The following is a 20,184-nucleotide window of genomic DNA, read 5'->3' on the forward strand; positions in this document are numbered from 1 at the left end:
CCTAATGACCATTGTTATAAGGCTGAGGAAAACGTCGGGATTAAATGAAATAGTAGCAAAGATATGGGGATAGTAGCACAGAGGTTTGTGCTTCAGGGCCCCCTGAACCCTTGGGCCCCTGGCCCGTTCAGTAATGCATCCATGGATGGGACAATACCGCTACTTTAATCTGACAGGTATCCACAGCCCCAGACTAGTCTTTGTGGATGTTTATTTTCACAAGATTTATTTTGTATATTTATTTTTCATAATCTTTGAAATGTATTTAATATATTTTTTATAGCTAGTGCTGATGTCGATTGGTTTAACTAGATTTTTGACTTGTATTTGGTTGATTTTCCATTTTTCCTTCCGCCTGATAAAATATAGCAAATATTACAATGATCAGAGCCGACCCAAGGCATAGGAAAACTAAGGGGTTGCCAGTAGTGAGTAGAGAAAAAAAAAACATTTTAACATATTAAAGAAATCTAGATATCTTTAGATATCTAAATAGTGTTGAGGTTAAATTACTTGGTTTTATTTTGCTCATTCACATTCGTCATTAAACTGGTTTAAGTTCAGTATCGGCACACTTGGTGCTTCACTTCTTTGAATACAAAAGTGTGAATTAAATTCATTTTACTGCCCTCTAATGTTAAAACAAACAAACATGAGTAACACTAGTTTGGAATAAATAACACAACTATAATTAATGCAATTTATAAGGCCACATTTGTATCAATAATAATCAAGCACAGCCTTCTCTGAGGTGGTGGTAAAGGGGTCCCAAATATAATCCTGAACTTTATGAAAATTGAATTAATTAATTAAGTTTCTAAGCGCAAAACTGGCCAATGGTGAGACAATAATGGACAGACATCCGTACATATTTACAAGTTGACCAGTAATTTTTTTTTTTTACATTTAAACCGTTTCCATTTTTTATAATGCACCCACGGTAGTCACGGTAGCTACTAATTCGCAGTTGTTTGCTGCTTTCTTTCTGTTTCCATCTTCTTGTTGTGAATGTGGTTCTCATTCACAGGTGCGACACAAATAACAAACACTACCCGGAGCAGCAACTGTGTGCACACATCCGCCCATTTTTCCGTATGTCCGTCTTGAAACACACCAGCACGTAGCAGCGTTCCGCAATGAAAACAGGATGTTGCGGTACAGACCTGAGACCTCTGATAAGCTTGTCGGGGAGTTTCTTGGAACTGGACCCGTAATCAGGTAAAATCTCTCCATCTGGCAACTACAACAACACCCGCAGCTGAGCTGCTGCTGCTGCTGCTGCACTGGGTCAGGAGTGAACGCGGGCTACGACGCCGACGTACATTGGACCCAAAAAAGTGCAACATGCGCAGACAGTCCGGGTTAGTGTTTATTCAAGTTGCTGCTGACGGTCAAACACAGCAGTGACATGTTGCGACTATGCTCGAAGATAATAACTTAAATAATTGTTCATGGAAGCGACATAGTTCACCGAGGGCAGCCTAACCTGTGCTCGGTAAGATAAGCAGAATGCTAGCGAATGCTAACGGTGGTGTGAGCTAGTACAGGGTCTATGCGATGATAGGTTTGGGATAATAGGGCGCGTGTCGCAACGTAGACAAATAATATTGTAGTGACCGGCGACGGCTGGCGATGGCTGACCACGTCACAATATGCATTAATGTTTTTTTTTATTTAACATTTGTCAAACAAGTTTCCACTTTCCTTACCAGACCACAAGGATGTGTTGTTGTTACCTGTGTGTTGTACCGTCACCTGGATCCTCCAGAGTGACAGGGTTTTACCCAAACAGTGTTCCAGTTAGTGGGAGATTTTCAACTCACAAATTAGACAGCTCCATTCACCACTATCACCAAAACACACCAAGAGAGGAAACGCACTATATGGACAAAAGTATTGGGACACCTGACTGTTAAACCACTTGACTGTAATGACGTATTCAAATACAGACACAGTTAAAATAGAGTTGGTCACCCACACTTCTTGGAAGACTTTCCTCAAGATTTTAAAGTGTTTCTCTCGATGGGAATTTGTGTCCATTCATTCTGTAGAGCATTTATGAGGTCAGACACTGATGTTGGACGAGAAGGCCTGGCTCACAATATCTGCCCATCCCAAAGGTGCAGGGCTCTGTGTGGGCCAGTCAAGTTCTTCCACACCAAACTCAAAGTCAAACTGTGTCTTTATAGTCCTTGCTTGTACACTGGGGCACAGTCATGTTGAAATAGAAAAGGACCTTCCTCAAACTGTTGCCACACAGTTGGAAGCATAGCATTGTCCAACATGTCTTTGTATGCTCAAGTGTCAAGATTGACCTTCATTGGAAATAAGGGGCCATGCCCAAAGTCAGGACAGCCCCAATTTAATAATTGACAGGTGTCCATATATTGTCTGTTATTTTGAAGAATGGTGTTTATCCCACCAGTGGAGCTGAGACTTTTAGAATCAATGTCATGTTACACTGAAGTTATTCTTGTGGCTCAACACCTCACTTTTTTTGTTTACTGCATATTGTTTTCCCAGAAACAAGATGATTAAAAACTGGGGCGTCATCGGTGGTCTTGCTGCTGCGATTGCAGCTGGAGTTTACGTTTTGTGGGGCCCAATTACAGACAGAAAGAAGAGAAAGAGAGGTAGGTTTTTGGTTGGGCAATGTAATTCACTCATTGTTAAATGAAGGGTATCGGTTAGAAAGCAGTAATCTACAATGACTACTTGTGTCTTCTTACAGGTATGGTTCCTGGTCTGTTGAACTTGGGCAACACCTGCTTTCTGAATTCTTTGCTTCAGGGTTTGGCAGCATGTCCGTCTTTTATCGGGTGGCTGCAGAAGCTTTCAGGTTCACCTACGAACCTGTCCTCCACAGACAACCGGCTGTCCAGCACACTGCTTCAGGTGCTCAAAGGTATATAAAACCATTTGGTCATGGAGTTTAGTGGAAATCTGTTGTTCATGGCTAGTACTGTTGCCTTGCAGCAAAAAGTTTGGCATGTTCTCCCCGTGTGTGTAGGTTTTCTTGGGGGTCATCTGTCTTGGGTGCACCCTGCCTTTTGCCCTGTGTCAGCTAGGATTAGCTCCAGCGATCCATGAACCCTCATTTAGAGGATACAGCGGTAGACAATGAATGAAATACCAATCTTCATTGATATAAAATCATTAGATTGATCTTTTAAAACATGCCTTTTCCTATATCTTCTGGTCAAATCTCGTGAGACTCGTGGTCACGCAGACATGACCGGGATTGTCTTTATGACTGAGAGTTGTCGGCTCTATTGGCACTAGCTCAAGAGGACAGTTTATAATTTATTATGTGTCCTCCACTGTCACTGCAAAGCAGCTTAACCTGACTGTTGTCTTTTGATGATGTGCTCACATTGCCCTCTGCTGGACAATTTGGTAGTGTTACATAGACTCTAGGCTATATATTGTGAACTCAAACAGGTTTTCAAGGTTTGAGAATGAATTTTGCACCAGTTTAGAGAGATCTCATTTTTATTTATTTATTTATATATTTCGGTCATGACATTTAGATCACTCATCACACAACAGTGCAGTTCACATAATATACATAACCGAAAGGGAAATTTTGAAATTTGAATTTTACAGATGAAACCGAAATATATCTTAATTCTTTGATATCAAACCTTTGTGAATTGGAATCAAATTGATTTAGGAAATCCGTTTGTTCATGTGTTTGACACGGAGGCTTTTTGTCCACTGACAGCTCTGTCCAGTGACGAACCTGGAGAGGAAGATGTTCTTGATGCTGGATGCCTCCTGGACATTCTCAGACTGTACCGGTGGCACATTAGTTCATTTGAAGAGCAGGTTGGTCATCTTGTTGTTGAGTAGTATTTTCTTTTGCTTTACATGATGCGTTTAGTAATTTAAGTCCACTGTTTTCTATTCGTGTTGCTTTATTTCCTCTAGGATGCACATGAACTGTTCCATGTCCTTACATCTTCTCTGGAGGAGGAGCGGGATCGTCAGCCTAAAGTGACTCACTTGTTTGACATGCATTCCCTTGAGGCAAGTTATAATTTCCCAACATGGACAGAATCGTTTCTTTTGCATGTTGCCTTCCTCCAGCTATATACACAGTATATTACCTGCTATCCTGGGTCAGGTAAAAGAAAAATGACACATAATTGAAACGCTATGGCTTTGTTTTATTCCTTTCTTAAAATCTATCACACAGATTTTACAGCATTTAAAATCCTAATAATTACAAAACTGTAATTTTAAAAACATTTATTTATATTTACTGACCTTTCACGTGCCATGGCGGTGCTGCATGTGGGCCACAGTTCACACTTTGGGAATCACTGTCCTACACATTCACCAGTCATGCATATTATTCTGTGTGTATATGTTTGTTTTATACCAGAGTCTCCCTGATCAAGATGAGAAAACCATGACCTGCAGAAGTCGAGGTAAGTCTACAAAGGAATTATGGAGCACAGAATATTAAACTTATAATTTATACTTAAATTACTTACTTAACTTAAAATGATACAGAAAAGTAGTTTTAACGTCATGAATCTCTCGATTCGCAGCGCCTCTCCATCCAATACCAAATCACTGGAAGTTTCAGCATCCTTTTCATGGCCGTTTAACAAGCAACATGTCATGCAAGCGCTGCAGACTACAAGTGAGTTGGTTTGGTTTTTCAGACGGTGAAGAGAAGAGCCAGACTTTCTGTAAGTGATTACTAACATTATTTCTTTCTTTTAACAGAGTCCAGTGCGATATGACTCATTTGAGAGTCTCTCCCTCTCCATCCCTTTACCTCATTGGGTGAGTGAAAACAATATAATACAGGCACAATATACCTTTTGTTGCTCTGTCAGTCATAATCTGGTCTGTACTCGTCCTCAGGGTCAACCTCTCTCTCTAGATCAGTGTCTTCAGCATTTCATCTCCTCAGAAACCATCAAAGAAGTGGAGTGTGAGAACTGCACAAAGGTACATTAACTTCAGTGTCAGTGTCCCGGTTGTAATCAGTAATTCAGTGAAAACTATAGATGGATTCTGTGTTTGACTGTTTCTCCTCAGCTTCAACAAGAGAACACAGTGAATGGCCAGTTTCTGAAAAGTCAGAGGACAACATTTGTGAAACACCTAAAACTTGGGAAGGTAACTGTCATTTATATTTTTAAATGTCAGTGTCAGTTTAATATTATGAGATGTTAATCCGTTGTAAGAAACTACTCTGTGTACACTGTATATGCTCTTTTAGATGCAGTATATTAGTAAAATTGTATACAAACACACAGATAGCGTATGCACAGTTATTTTTACTTAGCAGCATCCAAATACAGTGTTTGTGTGATATCTGCAGAGTGAGAAGATCAAGAGAGGTAACAAATAACTATATTTTTTGTTTTCTGTGACTGCCGTTAAGCTCCCCCAGTGCCTCTGCATCCACTTACAAAGACTGACGTGGTCCAACGAAGGAACTCCCGTCAAAAAACAGGAGCACGTGCAGTTCACAGAGTATCTGTCGATGGACCGATACAAACACAACATTTCCTCGCAGAGAAACGCGCAGCTCCCGTGTGCACCAAAGCCCAAGAAAGCTGAAGATACAGACGGTGTCATTGAAAAGTCCACAGCCAATGGCACTGGTACGTTACATGTAACGTTATCGTCATCTAATGTTGCGTTTCTTTTCATCATGTGTTGCACACAAAAACTACATTTGTCGTCCTCTGTTTTCCAGACACAGAGCATCACAACAACAACAAACCTTTTTTCAATGGAAACTGTTCATCTTTCTTTCTTCACCCTCCTGGTGTCAACCCACAGCTCAACGTCACATACGGCTTCAGGTAACTTTACGAGGGTTATTTCAGTTTGAAGTGTGTTTCTATGAGGTAGCGACACATCGCATCGCACATACAACTGAGTGGCCTTTGTTGTCTAGAATATCGCCAGAATATGTTCACCTCTTTATCATACCATTAGACAATCACTGATTTTAGCTTATGGGTACACAGGAGGTGCTGCTCTGTTGTGCTCTTGTTTTTGTAAGTTTGTGCCACATAGGAAAACTGGAAATATGGATTTCACACACCAAAGTCGCAAGATAACATATTTGAAGCTAGTCACGGAGGCAGCAGTGGATAAACAACTCATAAATAGTGTGGTGTAAAATCATAAAGTGGTTTACACATTTCAGTTTTCAGCCAGTGAAGGCAAAATATAGTGGCAGAAAATATTGCAATATTAAGATATTGCAACAGGGTTCCCTCCACACATCCTTGAAGTTTATCTAAACAGACATGGATCATTGAAAGTGCTTGAATTTTGTGCAAGAAAGAAGTTAAGTTGATATTTACGTAAACGTCTCCCTTGTTTGTCATGACGCCACTAACTGTTTCATGCCCTGCATTGCTAGATGTACGTAGACTATGTCTACACAGAAAAAATGTCAAGTCATAATTACTAGCTGTGTTGTGGACACTGTCCACTGCCTCTCTCCGCCGTTGACGCAGAACAATGAGGAAGTAACGTTAAACAAGAGAGAGAAAATTACAACGTGATGCTGGGAAATGCAAATTCCAAGATCTCTGGCTCATGAGAGAAAATTACAAAGACTGACTTTGACCAAGATCCCAAGGACAATCACTTGTCCAGATGCAGAGCGTGCTGCAAATCAATAAAAGTGGACACCATGGGTGAAGCGGCTCATACAAATTCCTTCCATCTTAAGCTGTGTCAGCACATTCAGTCCTTGAATTTGAGGGAGTTGGTCCTGGAAAGTCTAGAAAGTCATTGAATTTGAAGTCAACCAAGGTGTGGGAACCCTGTTGTAAGCATAAGCAGGCATAGGTTTTATGGGTGAATTATTATTATTTTTTTAAATGTATCCTTGCTGATGTTTTCAATGTGAGCGACTGTCTGCTTATAAATACCACATTTTTAAACAAAGCAGTTTGTCACATTGCAACAATAAAAGGAGTTCACTAACTTGTCACCTGTCTGTGTAATTGTTCCCGCAGTTCTCCAGAGTACCTTTTCCAGCTCACAGCGGTGCTGGTTCACCACGGCGACATGCACTCGGGGCATTTCGTGACTTACCGCCGCAGCCCTTCCTCACCACGCGGCTCGTCGTCCCTCAGTTCCCAGTGGCTGTGGGTGTCAGACGACTCGGTGCGAAAGGCCACTCTGCACGAGGTTCTGTCCTCCAACGCTTACATGCTCTTCTACGAGAGAGTCCGGAGACCGAACCTCGCCCTGCCTTCAGAGGAGTGACCCGAGAGACTGACTGACCGACTGACTGACTGGATGTTTTTTTCCAAACTGTGGCAGCGACGTGAATCCGTCACAACATGGTTCTGAATTGGTGGATTATGACTTTGAGACCGGAGAGGAAAGCCAGTGTAGAGTTGTTGTGGGAGCTGATTTTGTATCATGGATCACAACAACGCGTCAGAGATTATGGAATGATTTCTGACTTGAAATCCAGCGGTGGACCCTTTGCCTGGACGTGTGTAATCCATAACACCGTGGACCTGCAAGATGTTTTTTGTAACGGTGTCTGTCATGTAACATAGTGGCTTCTACAGGACAAATCACAGCTCACGCAGGATGTTTAGGTCATAGCCCAGCTTTTGTTCATGTGTGAGCGTTGACTCGGCAGAAGTAGCTTATTATAGTAGGAGTGATGATTTAGTGACATTTTCTTTATTGCATTTGCGCTGTGATTTGCAACATTACGTTGTAAATCCATAGTTCTCAAAACTGGTATGTGAGCTTCCTCTCGTGGTACTGGGGAGGAAAATCAGAAATACTGTTCTACTGTTTATACCAGGGTATGTGATCGGAGTGGAGCTGAGAAAATTAAACAAATAACACAAAAATAAGAATAATTATAGTCACCTCATCTCTCGCTCCATCTTAATCTAAATGATGTTAATTGGAATATTATCTGCCTCCTGTGTAAAGTCTGTAGCTGACTTTGCTCGACCTGTTTATTTACGCCACTGTATTTTAACGTTCATGGTGATAAGAGCTCAATATTTTCCTCAGGTGGTACTTGGTATAAGAAGTTTGTGAACCACTGCTTTAAATCAAGTTTCACATCACTATACTGTAATACATTTAAAAGGAGATGGAGCATCACATCATGAAACCATAAAAATATTTTCTAATGCAAGGTTTTTATTATGTATTACAGTTTTCGGGCATTGAATATGGAAATCAAAACTTCCAAACTGTTTCAAAACGAGTTAATTGTTCAGCCCTGCTTTGTGAAGATGTTACTTGTGCTGGGTGTCATACTTAAATACTTGTGTGGTAGCCACTGAACGTTCTGTTCACCTCTCACCTGCAGGACGGAGGTTCTAAAGTGACAAACAAATGTAACCAACCACTCGAGAGTGCAGAAAGTTAATGATCGGACCGTCTTAAGCTAATTCATTTTACCATCATGTAATATTTTGGTACAGGATATATTTACATTTAAGAAGCAGGGAAAAATCAAAAAAACTTGTTTGCGTAATCATCCCCAGCAGTGTGCTTTGTCTCTCCTCGATCAACACAGTTCATAAGCTGTTGAATATTGATATTTTTGTACGTTTCTAATAATCCTTACCACTGTCATGATTTGCAGAGCTGCACAGTTGAGGTTAAAGTGCCATGTTGTCTTTTAATGTCCAGGGTCTTCATCATGTAAATGCCATGTGTGCTGCACGAATCAGACGACCTCTGTGAGATCTGTTTGACACGCTGCCGATGTTTTAAGAGATTATGCTTTTGACGAATAAAGCCAGAACAAGACTGCAGGTTTTTTGGACAATTTATTCTGAATGTTGTTTTTTTTTTTTTTCACTCTGTGTAAATGATAAACTGCCATTTTTGTGCCGACCGAACCAACAAAGTCAAAGTGAGAAGTGGCCTGGTGCAAAGCCTCTTGTTACTTTTGCATATTCTAATGTAAAATGTGTGTATTTGTGTGCAATCTGTAAAGATTATTGTTTTCAGGTATTAAAAGAAATAACCAAAACCTGTCTGTGCTTAAGAGTTTTATTAAAGCAAGATAATGATATGCCAGTTTTATGACAACCACTACTGTCTTTCATTAGACATGTCCAAGACCAAGTACCCACTCAACTTAAACAGGGAATCTCTAAATACATTTATGTATTACTCAACCACAACAAAGGAGCAGTAACCAGTACTTGTCAAAATAATAAATAAAGCTTCTGAATTTTGTGAGATGTAATTAAAAGCTCTGGAAATGTCAAATGTTTATTTCTATTTGATGCATCTTAAATTTGTCGAATGCAGCATCACCTGTAATAACCTCCTCTTTATTTTAAACCAATATGAAGCTGAGTTAACTGAACAATATCAACCACTTGTTTGCCACTCTGTCAAAGTTCATTCATTCATTCATTTATTTACCGTCACTTCTTGCCGTCCTGTGCGATGCGTCTAAAGGTGAGGTTGATGCGAGGCACAAGGACCTTCTTGCGCACAGGAAGGCCGTGGTACCAAAACGCGTTGGTCGGCGGGTTCATGAGGAGCAGGCTTCCGTGAGCGAGCTCCAACCTGACTGGTTCGATCTGTCGTCGGGGCTGGCTCTGTTTCCCCCGAGCGTCTCTGTGTCTGAAGATAAAGTCTCGTGCTGCTCCCAGGGAGACGGAGGCGATGGGACAAAGAGGGTCCAGCTCCTTTTCATCATCGCGATGCTCACCCATGTGGTCCTGCCCATCTTTGTACCTGTGGTGACACATCAAACTGTGATGCTTACAGTAGAGGATTTTCAAGTATGACTTGAATTTGTAAACTTGGGAGGCCACGGACATAATGCACTTTGTAACCGATTTTCAATGTTTTAATCCTGAGAAAGCACAGACTAGATGATCCAATCGACATGATTTAACGTGACTTCAGAATATAAACAGACATGGAGGCAGACTCTCGTCCTCGTCTGTTAATAGCTGTTGTGTGTGCGAAGTTTTGTGCTGAGAAACACAAAACAACTGTGGATGAAGTCATGGCTGAGAAGACGGACTCAACTTGGTTTGCACAAGTTACAGTTCTATACACACGTATGCAGCGTCAAGTCGCTCTTATTGGTCCGATGACGTTAAAATCATGTCCGTTAATCCCTCACACTATAGGATAATTTGGTCAGATTATCTGATCAAATCTGAAGGCACCAGATCAGGACTGAAATCTGGCCAATTATCCTCTAGTGTGGGAGGGGCCTAATGTCTCACCTGTTGACCAGGACAAAGTTAAATGTCTGTCCTGTTGCTTTGGTGACAGCATCGCGGATGGATTCTAAAGTCGGAGTCCAGGGACAGGCTGAACGAGTCACCCCAGAATAAGTGTAGTTTAGACTGGCGTCTCCGTATGTTGCTTGTTTTCTCGGGATGTTGTGCAGCTTCCCAAATACATGAACCTTTGCTTCTTCCCCTGGTACAAGCAAACAGCCACAATTCGTTGTCAGCATTGAAACTTCCGGTCATATCAGTAACAAGAGTTTATGTTGTACCTGTTGCGTACACAACTTCCTCTTCCAGCTGCTGAAAAAGTCGATCTGCTTCTTCTTTGGAGAAGAGTAAAGCATAATCGCAGTCCAGTCCCTCTGCCTCTATTTTTTGCCAGGGGACAGGATGTGAGAACTCTGCCAGAGCTTCATCCTCCTCCTCCTCCACCCCCTTCATCCTCTCATCTTCCAGCAGTTTGACCCTCTTTCTTGGACTTGTTGTTTTGGCATCATCGCTGCTGCAGCAGCGTTTACTCAGCCTCTGATTCACAAACTTCTCCATCGCAGTGACCTGCTCTCTGTGACGCTCTCATGGGATTCATTTAAGTTTTGGAGACCTGGACGACACAAAAGAAGAATCTAGCATTAACACAAATATTTAGATGGATATGATATGTGTGAATGGGTGAATGTCAAAACTATAGTGTAAAGCAGCTTATCAAGACCAGAAAAGCTCTTTATAAATACAGACCATTACCAACTCTTCTTCTTCTTGTGATTTTATTTGGTAGTAACAAAGATAGTTAGAGGAAATGTAGTGGAGTAAAAGTAAAAGTTGCTAGAAATATAAATAAATGTAAAAAAAGTAAAGCACAGACGTGTACTTTTTAGTATTTGCACTTTGTTACATTACAACACTGATAGTAAGGTTATTGTATTTCAAGTCAATAGATAATGTAAAAAGTGTAGCATAGCAAGTGTAACAAGTGCATAAGTGAAGGTAAACGTTTCTGTGATTATTTAATGCGAGATTGAATTATGTTTAAAAGTTGCTGCTGCATTCTGATCTGAGTTTGATTCTGACATTTTAGTTTGAAGTCCAGGAACTTGGGATGTTCATATCCCCTCTGCTTTAAATGCTGAATTCCATGTTAAAAGCTTCTTTAACTCACTCTTGTGGTCAAACTCGTGATGTTTTTTTTGTTTTTTTAAGAGAGACTAGCTGCTTGTTTGGGATTGTTTTCCATCGGTCGGGTCTCGCGAGATCTGGCAACACTGACCAGTGATTCCGTCGCTGTTTTATCTTTCATTTTGTATTAACTGGGTTAATTTAGTGGAACAAAAAGTGACTGGCCACTAAGGGGCTGCTCAACAAGATGCTTGGTCAGAAAAAGACCCGTTCCCTGTCGAAAAAGCCGATTTCTAAGGAGTTAAATGAGACCGAGGATGAAAACAACGCCCCGGTGAGTGTCATCTACATGTAAACGCAACCAAAACGTAAGCTTTTGCTGTATTTAAAGTAATGCAAGTCAACATGTGTGCCTTAACAAACATCCATCATGATAATTGTACTGTTTTATGGACTGGAAATGTGGTGAACGGTCGCTATATCCTTTTGCACGGCGTCAGCATTTTCCTACTTTACTTTCTAGTTTCCTCCGCCTCACATGACTCGGATGTTTTGAATACAGCCCTGCTCTTTACCATAACTATGTGACGTCACTGCGTTGGCGCCAAACACTTCAGACGGAAAGCGTGTGTTCACGTGAGGATTTCGTCGCTGTTTTACCTTTTTATTTTTATATTTACTGCATTAGTTTAGTGAAACTAACGCAGTCACTGTAGCTGGCCGCTAAAGCGCTGCGCAACAAGATGATTGGTCAGAAAACTATCAATTCATTTTTTTCGCCCGTGTCGAAAAAGCGCATTTCTAAGGAGTTGAATGAAACCGAAGATGAAAATAAAAACCCGGTGAGTGTCACGTTAATACTCCTCTCCGTGGAAAAACAACCTCAACGTCACGTTTTGCTGTAATTGAACTCGATATAAGTAACTCTGTAAAAAAAATGTGAGCCAGGCTACGTTCACGAACACCTCCGTGTTGTTGTTGCACGTTGTTAAAAATGAAAGCTGTGATTCGCGTGGGAATGTTTTCCCTCCGCTCTGTGAGGCCAGTGTGTCTTCATACTCGCCTCTCACCTGCTCTGTTTTCTGCTCCACACACTCAAACTGTGCAGAAGAAGCTGAAATCGTCAGCGGGGGATTCAGGCACTTCCAGCCAGTCTGCAGCGCCTCTGTCCGCGGAGCAGCTGGACCAGATCTCCCGCAACAAGAAAGCGGCGCTGGAGAAACTCGCTTCCGCTCAGACACCGCGAGGTTTCGGGGAGAGTTGGAGGAAAGGACTGTGTGCAGAATTTGGAAAGCCCTACTTCAAAAAAGTGAGACAAGTCACAGCACTGCTGCTGTATTTAGTTATTTTATTGATTCAAAATGGTAAAATATTTGGGTCCATATAATATACAAACCAACTACATTAGTTCTAAACCAATTTATAAGACCAAATATATTACAAAAGTTGTCTCCATATTTTCCCGCATATGCTGTGTGAACGGGTCATACACAGTATATGCAAAAATGTATGTAGTCTTCTGGTTTTCCACCTGAAGCCAAGCAGCAAATAAGAATAAAGTGAACAGCCACTGGAGGGTGACTCTGATTTAGAATGAAAGTCTATGGGAAAATGAGCCCACTTCTCTGTTAATGTTTAATGTCAGGATAACAGGTCCTATTGGTCGTCCCTTCTTTAGATTTTACTTTTATCATCTCGCAATCACTCACCGTATGATCTGGTTTGTTTACTATTTCAGTAAATCCAGTGTTAGGGTCTCTCTCCTGGTCCTGTTCAAGAACACGCCACACATCGCCCTTCCTTTGTCTTGTTATGAACACTTTGTAAATTGGTTTCATCCCTCTTTCACAGTTGATGGCATTTGTGTCCGACGAGAGGAAAAGCCACACAGTCTATCCACCTGCTGATGACGTCTTTACCTGGACACAGATGTGTGACATTCAAGATGTAAGTGAAACAGCTCTGACATTAACACTTTACCTTTATGGGCTTTGAGAACTCTTTGTATTTATTTTTCTTCAAAAGAAAAGGCATTTAGTGCATTAGACATCGTCTCTCTTTCTCCATCTCCAGGTCAAAGTGGTGATTCTTGGCCAGGATCCATATCATGGTCCGAATCAAGCTCACGGTTTGTGCTTCAGTGTCAAAAGACCAGTGCCTCCTCCTCCCAGGTGTGAATCCTCCGTATTGTTGTACAGTTTTGTTAAATAGTCTAAATGAAATGGTGCTAATATGTCCCTGTGTATTAATATCCAGTTTGGAGAATATGTACAAAGAGCTGGTTACAGACATCGAAGGCTTCCAGCACCCTGGACATGGAGATCTGACTGAGTGGGCCAAACAAGGTAACTTTTTACAGAAACAGTCTGAGTATTTACACACACTGTAAATTTCCATTTCCAAAATTCCCCTTTGTGCAAGCCTCATTCCATCCTCAGCCTAACACAAGAAAACAGCTGTCGGTCATTTAACAAACCTGCGGTGACCTTCTTCTCAGGTGTGTTGCTGCTCAACGCCGTGTTGACCGTCAGAGCGCACCAGGCCAACTCCCACAAAAACAACGGCTGGGAGACGTTCACCGACGCTGTGGTGCAGTGGCTCAGCAACAACCAGGAGGGTCTGGTCTTCATGCTGTGGGGTGCTTATGCTCAAAAGAAAGGCGCCACGATTAACAGGGTGCGTATACACTTTTGGTTTTTATTACATTTAAAAGTCACTGTGACATCAAAACAGCAACATTTTCATGCTTAAATAATGTTTATATTGCCTGAAATGTCACCTACACGACCGCATACAACCCATTAATGTCATGAGACATTTTGACAATGTTGTTATTGGATTTTCGATGTTCCTGTCATAGACCAACTTTAAGCTTCTACCCTCATGTTGTCGGTTTCTTTTGCCCCTGAGCAGAACAATTAGTTACTCTAAATCTTTCATCAGCTATCGGACAACTAGACTTGGATCTGTGTAAGTTTTACTAATTTTGGTCATCTTTTTGGTCAATTTCACTAATTTTAGTAACCGTTGGGGTTGATTTTCCTAATATTAGTAGTCTTTGAGGTCAATTTTACTGAATATGGTAATCTTTGGGGTCAATTTTCCTAATTTTAGTAGTCTTTGGGGTCAATTTTACTGAATATGGTAATCTTTGGGGTCAATATTTTTAGTGTTAATGGATGAGGTCTCATTTTTTTTTCTGTGTGAGCTTTAAATTGTCTGTCTGTCATAATATATAATGTTTCACACTCTGTTTATAGAAACGCCACCATGTGCTTCAGGCTGTGCATCCCTCTCCCTTGTCTGCTCACCGTGGATTCTTTGGGTGCAGGCATTTCTCAAAGGCCAACGAGCTGCTGGAGGAATCTGGAAAGTCTCCCATAGACTGGAAGGCAGTTTAAGTTACGATGAATATCAGGTTCTCTAACATGTAGGATAATCAACTACTGAACCAAAACCCACTAACAACCAGTTCATTATGTTGTAAATATGTTAATGTTCGTTTAAGCCCCTAAGCTTGGCCATTAAAGTTTGTTTATTTGTTTTTACTGACGTGTCGGATCCATTGAGTTGGAAGTTGTGTTGAAAACGTCTCTGGAGTTTCTCATTGCACTAAAATCTAACATTTGCTCATTTCCTGCAAAATGTTCCTGCCAAAACCATTAAACTATCATGGTTCGAGTTACAAGTGTTTCTATGTGTGATTTGACCAGTGGATGTCTAGACAGGACATGTCACATGTCCATCACCAAGATTCAGAGATGCACTCTGCAGAGATCCACAGGTTTACACTGGCAGAAAAGATGGACTACCTTAAGATAATCTGTTTTAAAATTCTTGTAATGTTTTTTAAAACTGTAATTGCTATAATACAAAAAAAAATAAGATCCATGGCAAGGTATCATTTTCTGTCTGTGGAAAATGATGCCCACCTTTATAGTTTCCCTTTTTATTGGTTTCTCATTTATTTCTCCCTTTATATTTTAGCACATTTTACTCCCGGGTATTTAACATTATTATTCGAGCACAAGGTGCGTAGAACCATAGAGTAGCCCATATTATTTATTTATATATACACACTATAACCTACAGTAAATGCTACCTCAGGAACTGTTGGCATCACATTGCTCTGATCCACCACATGGTGGCAGTGTTGTAACCAGAGTTAAGTGGCTCGACTACTGAGGTTCTATACTGGATTTCTTTTAAAAACAATCTTAGACACAAGTTTTTTCACATCTTAATGGTAGAAATTATGAAAAATACAAAAAAGAAGAGAATTTCGATTAAATCCGTTCCAGACCTTGACGTCAGGGCGTGGCTCCGCTTGCGACGCAATTACGTAACCAGGAAGTGGTTTGGCGGAGTCCCTTCTTTTCCAGCTTGAGCCTGGTCCTGGTAATGCTGGCTCGGCTCGGACAGTGACAGAACTCGGTGAAGATGCCTGTGGAGAGTCGGCCAGTCCGGGACGCGTCCATACATTTCCGTTTACTGCAGCAGTATCTGCTTCTCCTGAAGAAATACCCCATTCTCACCAAGTCTGTGACCAGGTCAGTGGATTTTGACTCTTGTTTTGAACAACAACCTGCTGCTGCTGCTGCTGCTTTTCTTACCTCAGTGTGACAGTGTCTGAATATTAAGAATTCTCCTTCACTAAAAAGACCAAACAACTGCAGAAGAGTTCATGTACAGTTGCGCTAAATGTCATAATTTGACTGCTTTGTTTGCACTGATCAAACACTTGTGTTTGTCAGCTCATTGCTTTTAGCCAATCAGCATCTGTCTGGAGAAACTCCCCTCACAATTTACTGTCAAATAACCAGAGAATAAACGTCAGAGAACGCAAACAAACCTTTGTCAAGGCAACTTAGTGTCACACAGTGCCAATATAATGAATTTGCTTTTTCAGCTTCTTAAATGTTTTGTTAAATATTTGCTGGTTTTCTTTGCTCCAAAATCAGGAAAACTGAATATTTTTGGTTTGTGGACAAAAACAAGACATTAAGAACATCATCATTGACGTTTTTCAACATTTTCTGACATTTCAGGGACCAAACAAGTACTCCTGAAAAATCTCTTCAAGGTCTTCCTTTCAAATTCCCTCCACAAGTTCCCATTTTTCATAATAATAACCGTGTTCATCTCGTGGTTCCACACTGGACGTCTTTTTTGGTGCATAATTGTAAATGATCTTTTCCCTGTAGCTGGGATGTTAAAAGACCTTTCCCCCCCATGACCTCAAAGTACTCTAACCGTAATTAATAACATTTTTGGTATACAAGCTTCCTCTGGTGGTACATGAAGGAGAATCAGAAATATTTTATGAATGAACTGTTTCATATTTTGTGTGTGTTCTTGATTTTTCAGTGGAATCCTCTCCACTTTAGGAAATCTTTTGTCTCAGACTTTGGAGGCAAGAAAAAAGGCCAAGAATGGAGCCCCAGTGGACGGGATTGACACAACTGCAGCTGCACGCTACGCCATATACGGGTGAGACTTACTGTATGTCGCATAGTAAAATAAGCATTGACATGTTTCACTTCTGTCGGACTATGGAGTGGGAGACGTTGAAGAAATGTCGGCCGTGATCCAGCATTGTGTTAAAATGCTCTTAAAACATACAATAAGAATGCAAACTTAAGAGTGTCAGGGGGCCACTTTGAAATCTGAAAATCCTCTAAGGTCCAAACCCAAACCTCAAATCACGAGTCTGATCAACACACAAGACTAGGATCAATAATTGTTGTAGTTGTTTTCATGATGGGACAAAGATTCAGTGCAGGTTAATAATCTGTCCACTTAACTACATTTCAGAACTTGCATATCCTTCAACACATGCATGTGTTTTCAGCTGGGCTCTGTGTCATATTTTTAAAGGTTTAAAGGTAAAAAGGTAAAAAATATTAGTTTTTTTATTTACTGACCTTTCGCTGTCCACCTGCAGTGCCACCTTTGCCCACTAGAGGGCAATAGCCCACACATTGGGAATCACTGCTGTAAGGGAGGGATTGTCATGGTTATGCATTTTTGACGCTTATTATGAATCAGTGTGGGCCTTTTTGTTTCAAACAGAACTCAATAATGAGCAAAAAAAAAAAGTGTCTGAATCACAAATATACACAATATTATTAGTGGTATAGTGGTATAAGTAAATGTAGACGGGCTGTAAATTCAAGGCATAGATACAAATACTGACACACATACAAATACTTTTTTTTTGGATGTATATACATCCAAAAAATTGAGCATTTATTTGTGGTTCAGGGTTCTTCTAGTCTCATTATATGACATTTGTGAATTTTCTGCCTTGACCTGGATTATTTTAATGCAAAAACCTTTTTTGGCATAACATTTTCATTAGTTTTGAACTCTCTTTGACACATTATGACGCTTTAAACTCCATAAATTGCTGTTGTTAATATCAGAGCGAACACACTGCTTCCAGTTTAAGTGTTGTTGTCTGTTGCAGGCTGTTGATTACGGGACCAGTGAGTCATTACTTCTACCAGCTGATGGAGGTGTGGTTGCCCACCACTGATCCGTACTGTATAGTCAAACGACTGCTACTGGACCGCCTTATTTTTGCCCCTGGCTTTCTTCTCATTTTCTACTTTGTGATGAACATATTAGAGGTGAGTCATCTTAATAAACACAGCCCATCTTATTTCTCTCATTAAAGGTGCACCTCCTTAAAGTTAAAAGACATGAAATAAACTACAAACAGCTGAGATGACTCCTAGTGTGTGTCAGGCGCTACGTTCACCCTAATACTGAATTGTCACATGTTAGACACATGTTGTGTATGTAGCATACACTATATGGACAAAAGTATTGGCACACTTGGGTCAACCATACATTAATTTGACTGGATATCGTCCTCCTTTTTATTTAGACCATTCTTTCTGCCTCTGTTTATATCTTCTTTAACAGAAATAATGTAATATATTTTGCTATGCTGTCTCCTTGGGTGAAAACTGGTTCTGTCGGACAATAATTTCAGACCTGACTAAAGGAACATTTGTGTGTTACAGCGGCAGTGAATATAATAGATATTTGTATATACTCAAAATGTGTGCAGTAAAGTTTATGTTTGCAGTGTTAAGAAATAATAATAATGCTAACATGTTGCTAAATAAATATATATATATATATATATATATATATATATACAAATCTCAGACAGAACAATGTCGTCTTTTCCTCTGTTTCCAGGCTAAAGGATGGGAAGACTTTGAAAAAAAGATGAGGGGAAGTTACATGACTGCGCTGAAGATGAACTGGAAAGTTTGGACTCCCTTTCAGTTCATCAATATCAACTTTGTGCCTGTTCAGGTATGTACTTCCTGTCTTCCTGCTGAAGAAATGACACAACTGTTTTCCTCCCTCTGTTGTTTATGTTCACCTGTTTTGTTTTTGGTCTCAGTTCAGAGTGCTGTTTGCCAATGTGATTGCCTTATTTTGGTACGCCTATCTTGCCTCAGTGAGGAAGTGACACTTCCTGAAGATCTCTACAGAGACTCTGCTTTCAGTGGAAACTCCTCCTCCACAGTGCCTTTGTGTCGCACTTATGATTTCCACAGAATGAACATGATACAAAACCAGACTGTTTATTATAACACATACAACTGTTAACCTGTTTCTAATCGGGTCCATCATTTTCATATACATGCAGTTCTATGGTTTAACAAATACTGATCCATTGAAATCTTCATAATGGGCTGCTGTGATGTTTTTGAAACATGACTGTAATAACAGAACATTAAAAATGTAGTTTATTTAATTTATTTTTTTATCAAGCCAAATTTTTACAAGATGGTAAATCTAAAAATCAATGAATAGCAAGTTTTAAATATTGTGTTTTGTTTCTTACATGAATGTTTTGTTGCTCTCATTCCCCTCCCCCCCACCCCCCGTTATTTTTCTTTTTCCAAATGCAATGTGCACATTTAGCAACATTTATTGGTGAAGTTGCATGTTGGCAGCTGCAAATTGCCTCACGTCACACTTCCCTGGAGAACCAGTATGGCCTACAGTTTCAGTGTCAAAGCTCAAAAGACGTTTTGTTGTCCATTCCGGGCTATAGTTAAAAAAAAAAAAAAAATTAAAATCGACTGATCCAGGTATTAAAAATAAGTAGAATAACTTTAACTTCAATGTCTGACAAATGGAAATACTGTTACACACTGCACCTGTAACACAGTTGTATGTAATTTGTCAATTTAAAGCTGTAATAGTTTTCCTTGTATTGCCAAAATGCAGAATCTCCCAGTGAACCATATACATACACACAGAACCACTGATCACACCTATGCACTAGTTTTTTTTGAAATAACAATAAAACTGATAAAACTGTTTTTTGTTTATTTGTTGTTGTTTTTTAATAATGAAAAATGACTTCATAATTTAATCATGTTAAAGTGTCCTTAGTTACAAAGTCCATGTCTCTAGTCAGGAAAAGGGGAAAAAAAAAAAAAATGCAGCCACAACAGCAGCTGAGATGTGAATCACCAGATTTCCTTTTCGGTTTCCATTCTCCCATCATTACTCCACTAAGGTGTGGGTTTGTAATACTTTTATCTTTAACGATGCTCCAAGGCGTGTTTGGGGATTTCCCAACACGCCTCGGAAAAACAACATGGAGCAGTGAATACTGTAAGTAGATGTTTGTGCTAATGTGCTAAAGTAAAAAGTACTGTTCTAAAACTGTACTCAAGTTGAAGTAAAAAAGTAGCTTGTTTAAAATGTACTCAAAGTAAAAGTTACCTTTTTAACAAGGTTGGGGTTCTTTCTTGTGTCGTGCAAAAATGACAAGGGGATACAAATCTCACAT

The 20,184-nt window shown here is 40.2% G+C and overlaps 4 protein-coding genes across 9 annotated transcripts; 3 read left to right on the forward strand and 1 right to left on the reverse strand.

The window, feature by feature from the left end:
* Nucleotides 1-1,051: 1,051 nt before the first annotated feature.
* usp30 (ubiquitin specific peptidase 30) lies at nt 1,052-9,014 on the forward strand. Of its 3 annotated transcripts, none has more exons than XM_058635743.1 (13): nt 1,052-1,218; nt 2,524-2,633; nt 2,732-2,905; nt 3,725-3,828; nt 3,931-4,029; nt 4,388-4,433; nt 4,557-4,651; nt 4,738-4,797; nt 4,879-4,965; nt 5,056-5,136; nt 5,405-5,627; nt 5,723-5,831; nt 7,005-9,014. In XM_058635743.1, exons 1-13 carry the CDS (start codon nt 1,148-1,150, stop codon nt 7,255-7,257), a joined length of 1,512 nt encoding a protein of 503 aa, XP_058491726.1. In that variant the 5' UTR covers nt 1,052-1,147; the 3' UTR covers nt 7,258-9,014. The 3 variants fall into 3 exon arrangements, with proteins under 3 accessions (XP_058491726.1, XP_058491727.1, XP_058491728.1); XM_058635744.1 differs by lacking the exon at nt 1,052-1,218 and adding an exon at nt 1,248-1,361; XM_058635745.1 differs by lacking the exon at nt 1,052-1,218 and adding an exon at nt 1,385-1,495.
* A 2-nt stretch (nt 9,015-9,016) lies between these two features.
* alkbh2 (alkB homolog 2, alpha-ketoglutarate dependent dioxygenase) lies at nt 9,017-12,549 on the reverse strand. The gene is made up of 4 exons (XM_058635750.1): nt 12,425-12,549; nt 10,511-10,842; nt 10,233-10,431; nt 9,017-9,729 (listed from the first exon to the last, which is right to left on the reverse strand). Exons 2-4 carry the CDS (start codon nt 10,785-10,787, stop codon nt 9,414-9,416), a joined length of 792 nt encoding a protein of 263 aa, XP_058491733.1. The 5' UTR covers nt 10,788-10,842; nt 12,425-12,549; the 3' UTR covers nt 9,017-9,413.
* Nucleotides 11,423-15,042, forward strand: unga (uracil DNA glycosylase a). 4 transcript variants are annotated; one of them, XM_058635748.1, is made up of 7 exons: nt 11,423-11,688; nt 12,463-12,663; nt 13,206-13,301; nt 13,428-13,525; nt 13,611-13,699; nt 13,852-14,030; nt 14,615-15,042. In XM_058635748.1, exons 1-7 carry the CDS (start codon nt 11,602-11,604, stop codon nt 14,753-14,755), a joined length of 891 nt encoding a protein of 296 aa, XP_058491731.1. In that variant the 5' UTR covers nt 11,423-11,601; the 3' UTR covers nt 14,756-15,042. The 4 variants fall into 4 exon arrangements, with proteins under 4 accessions (XP_058491731.1, XP_058491730.1, XP_058491732.1 ...); XM_058635747.1 differs by lacking the exon at nt 11,423-11,688 and adding an exon at nt 11,863-12,196; XM_058635749.1 differs by lacking the exon at nt 11,423-11,688 and adding an exon at nt 14,268-14,324 and having other exon boundaries at nt 12,265-12,663; nt 14,615-14,693.
* A 640-nt stretch (nt 15,043-15,682) lies between these two features.
* Nucleotides 15,683-19,707, forward strand: pxmp2 (peroxisomal membrane protein 2). Its single transcript, XM_058635751.1, has 5 exons — nt 15,683-15,904; nt 16,722-16,844; nt 17,824-17,986; nt 18,567-18,686; nt 18,778-19,707. The coding sequence occupies exons 1-5, from the start codon at nt 15,795-15,797 to the stop codon at nt 18,844-18,846; spliced, it is 585 nt and encodes a 194-aa protein (XP_058491734.1). The 5' UTR covers nt 15,683-15,794; the 3' UTR covers nt 18,847-19,707.
* The last annotated feature ends 477 nt before the right edge of the window (nt 19,708-20,184 follow it).

The sequence above is a fragment of the Solea solea genome, chromosome 8 (assembly GCF_958295425.1).
Source record: "Solea solea chromosome 8, fSolSol10.1, whole genome shotgun sequence".
Lineage (NCBI taxonomy): Eukaryota > Metazoa > Chordata > Actinopteri > Pleuronectiformes > Soleidae > Solea > Solea solea.